Below are 4,088 nucleotides of genomic sequence, written 5' to 3' on the forward strand. Positions count from 1 at the left end.
ATATAACTATAATATGAAGTAACATACAACTAAAACAACAGTTGGATAGCTATTCCCTACTTTATTGGTTAGGATTTTTAAATTGTCATAATGCAAACTGTTGATTTTCAAAATAAAAAAAAAAACGTCCATGCCCCGCATTCCAATGCTGGAGCAGGAAAGCTTGAAATACCTACCAAAACACTTCAATACAGACATACTGTCAGTATGGAAATGCTCTGTGCAGGTGTTAATCAAGTTAAATCCCAACAGCCAATCAGCAAGAAGAATAGAGGAAAGCTGCATGCCTATTGGTTGATGCCCTGCATTCCATTGTGATGACTCATGCCCAGACGTGGTAAACAAGGCACACTAACACAGTAATACATTTGCTATAACACAGCCAAAAAACTCAAATAAAACCATTCTAAAAGCCTGTATCACAATAATTAAAAAACGCCTAGGGGTATTTGCCCACTGTACCTCCATACCAAATTTCAGGACCTTGGGCCCTAAAATGAAGAAGCTGAATCCATTTAAAAAACAAGGCACACTAACACAGCCTGACTAACACAGCCAAACTGAGCCTTCTGATTGGCCGACGGCTACTGGCTATGTGATAATACTGAATAATCATTCTGTTCATACATGTGAACGGCCGTGTGTATTGTCTCCAACAGACAGCCAGACGCCTAGCAAAGGTTACTGTGACATTTTCAGGTCTCCAGTAGCAACTTTCTTTACCCTTACAAGTTAGGCAGGTAGTCCGTACAACACGGAGATCAGAGTTCAGCGCAGTTGGAAGAGCTGATACCGTGGAGGTAGGTCTTTAAACTAAACTGCTAATGACCAGAATACGATGACTTCGATGTTGTCCAAAACCGTAGTTCTAATCAGTTGTGAACGAGGCAGTTGCAGTTGCTATGTCTAAATTACAGTAGTCACTATAGAAGTCACTTATGTATTCATTGAACTTTATCATCATCGCGTGTGTGTGTGCTGCACCCTTTCTCTAAATTCCATTGTAAAATGTGTTGTCATTCTAGCGCCTGTGTTAGATTATTTAAACGTTAAGGTGTGTGCTATAATGTATATATCATAGACTTTGGAAAAAAATTCAAAGTCTAAATTAAAGATATCGTGACTTACATTTATGTCACAGACTTTGGGAAAATGGGTTCGGAAAGCAAGGATATGACGTCATCGAACGTTGAGGAGACAAAACCAGACCAGGACTCGAAAAAGGGAAGCTGCTGTCTGGTATGTGCACTAACACTTTTCTACACGTTTATCTGTTGAATATTCGCAGCTAATACGTTGCCTAAATCAATATACTGGCTCTGGTATGGAGGTACAGAGTGTACCAAGGGCGTTCTGTAGAACGTCCTTGGTTGTACAAAGTACAAAGAACAAATGCACATATATATACACACGCAATGCTCTGCTTTGATTTCGTGGCATGTTTATGTAGAAATTCGCTTTTTACTTGGTCATTCATATTCACAATTTGTACATCAACTGCAGCTTGCCGACAAGATCCCGGCTCGATATATTTTGTCGGGCTTGTTCTTCCTGGGCATCCTTACGTTAGTCCCAACCAGGAACGGATTCAGCGTCGCCATCGTGGTCATGGTGAACAGTTCATCGTCTGCTTCACCTGTCAATCAAACTGCTCCCTACCAACTCTGTCCCAGCAGCGGGGCTGGAAATACTTCCGCACAGGTAGGAAAATTATTCTTACTGGTAATCGTTATATTGGTGCAGGATATTGATTTTTTTTCTATTAATCACAAACCAATGATACCACATCAACAGGTTCTAGGGAAACACACTAGATATGCGCTGGTTGCCATGTTATGTACGTTATATTGTTTCGTGATTACAGAACGAAGAAGGAGAACTGGAATGGAGTGCGAGTGTGAGAGGAATTCTACTAGGGGCGTACTATTATGGCTACATCATCACTCAGGTAAGCCGTTTGTTGACCAGAGAAGGTGGCTAGTAGAAATTGGCAAAATATATAGAGAGACAACATGACAGGGGAGATTGTCCGCTAAGGTGCACATTTGCCGCCTCCGGATCCGGAGCAGACCAACCTAAGCGTTTTACACAGATAAATTTGTACTAGTATAAAATTCATATATAGGGAAACGTGAAACAAGTCCCTGTACACATTGGATCTTGAACAAGATGATGCGTTATAACGTTAACCTCCATATTTTATTCTCATTGGTAAATTTGTGGGGACTGAAATTGTTCACTCTCATATCTTTGCCTCTGGTTAAGGAGCAATCTTGAAGGACGGGACGTCGTTACTGAGACAACATACAGACCATCCTTGTTCCTTGTAAAACAAAGTGTATTTCTTATCTTTTGCGTCTGTCAAACTCACAGTACATGAGTTCTGTTTTGCCCCATACAGGTGGTAGGTGGTGTGTTGGAGCAGAAGTTGGGTGGCAAACTCGTGTACGGGACGGGCATGTTGGCCATAGCTGCCCTGGACGCTCTTGGTCCCGTGGCCTCCAGGACCAGCCCTTGGGCGATGTTTGCTGTCAGATTCATCATGGGCCTGGTATCTGTAAGTTAACTTATCTTAAGCAACTCGGATTTCCTTGCAGAAAGTTATATTAATTAGGACTTTGAATGATGCAAACTTACTTTATCTTTTTGATACATTTTGTCTGACGCTTACCTCTTCCCTCGTGGTCTTAATGAAAAGTGGATTGCTGGTGGATCTGAGCTTCTCCTGTTTTCCAGGGAGTTCTGTTCCCCACCATGTACGGAGTCTGGGGCCGATGGGCTCCCCCTACCGACAGGACAAAACTTCTGGCGTTTTGCTACATAGGTAAAGTTCTAGATGTGTAAATTAAGCTTTCTGTATGTGTATCGGTATAGCGGGTATAATAGCCCTTCGGCGTAACACACCAGCTTCGCAGGCAAGCGGCGCGGCGGCAGCTGGCAACATTACACCTAACGACTTGTTACACCTAACCCTTTAACATCTAACTCTAAACCTAAAGCGATCTAATGACAATGCCCTTACTGATTTACAGCATTTCGAGAGTAAGGTGTCCTTCTGTACATAGAAAGTAAAAGGGTGCATTAGTTTTGTTGGGGAGCCTTGCTGAATCTAGATTGGCTAACATCCTATACATGTATCAGGCCTGAACATGTGACATTTTTTTACACAAATGCAGGGTTGCCCATTGGTAACATAATCAACTACCCACTGGCGTCCTTCCTAGCTGCTGAGCTGGGCTGGGAGACTATCTTCTATATTCCTGGTAAGGAAATCTAAAAATGCCATCAACATACCAATGCAGAAAGGTGTCAAATGCTAGGCTGATCAACACCATAGCATAATGTGATAGTCTACATGGTATAGACCCCCAAACAATGATGAGTGCATCTTTTGGCACATGTAAGCCCACAAACTCAACTCATAAAGACCACCACCACTACGAGAAAAGATAATAGATTGAATCACCGCTTTATCCCCTAACTTTCTGTAGGAGGTTTTGTAGCAGTCTGGCTCGTAGTGTGGCTCCTCCTGGCTTACGACTCGCCTGCAAAACATCCGCGGATCCTGGAGGAAGAACAGAAGTACATAGAAGACAGTATCGGGGAAAAAGTACAACAGGTAACAAGCAAAGATGCGATCTGTTCCATCATACTATCTTCTTATGTGAGATATTTTGTTGGTATAGCAGACATGATTCTGAGCTTTAAACACATCGTTTGAATAATAAGAGGCCTTGCATTTTCTCCGATAGAAACCAAGAGTTCCTTGGCTGAAAGTATTGTCGTCACTTCCGGCCTGGGCTCTCATCGTCGGTCAATTCTCTTCCAACTGGGGCAACTACTTCTTGCTTACCCAACTGCCGAACTACATGAAGAATGTGTTGGGATTCAACATTAGAACGGTACGTGATGGGTACCGGTGAGCTCTTTAGCTGCCAACTATTGTAATTGTTATGTCATGTTTCCTGGACCAATTTTATGTCACGAAATCGATGTTTCACAAGGATACTCGGACTCCACCTACTTTTGGACCAAATTTGCCTCGATTGAAACAGTATATATTGAACAAATCTGCTTGCATCGTCATA

At 42.3% G+C, this 4,088-nt stretch overlaps 1 protein-coding gene across 1 annotated transcript; it reads left to right on the plus strand.

Annotated features, from left to right (window-relative positions):
* Positions 1-636: 636 nt before the first annotated feature.
* On the plus strand, positions 637-3,902 carry LOC109462610 (sialin-like; the record flags this gene model as incomplete). Its single annotated transcript, XM_019759173.1, has 9 exons — positions 637-800; positions 1,142-1,239; positions 1,504-1,701; positions 1,865-1,948; positions 2,402-2,557; positions 2,737-2,824; positions 3,177-3,263; positions 3,492-3,619; positions 3,753-3,902. Coding segments are annotated over exons 2-9 (978 nt in total), but the record flags the coding sequence as incomplete, so codon positions are not given.
* Between the last annotated feature and the right edge of the window lie 186 nt (positions 3,903-4,088).

This window comes from Branchiostoma belcheri, unplaced genomic scaffold (assembly GCF_001625305.1).
Source record: "Branchiostoma belcheri isolate BF01 breed outbred unplaced genomic scaffold, Haploidv18h27 scaffold1196, whole genome shotgun sequence".
Lineage (NCBI taxonomy): Eukaryota > Metazoa > Chordata > Leptocardii > Amphioxiformes > Branchiostomatidae > Branchiostoma > Branchiostoma belcheri.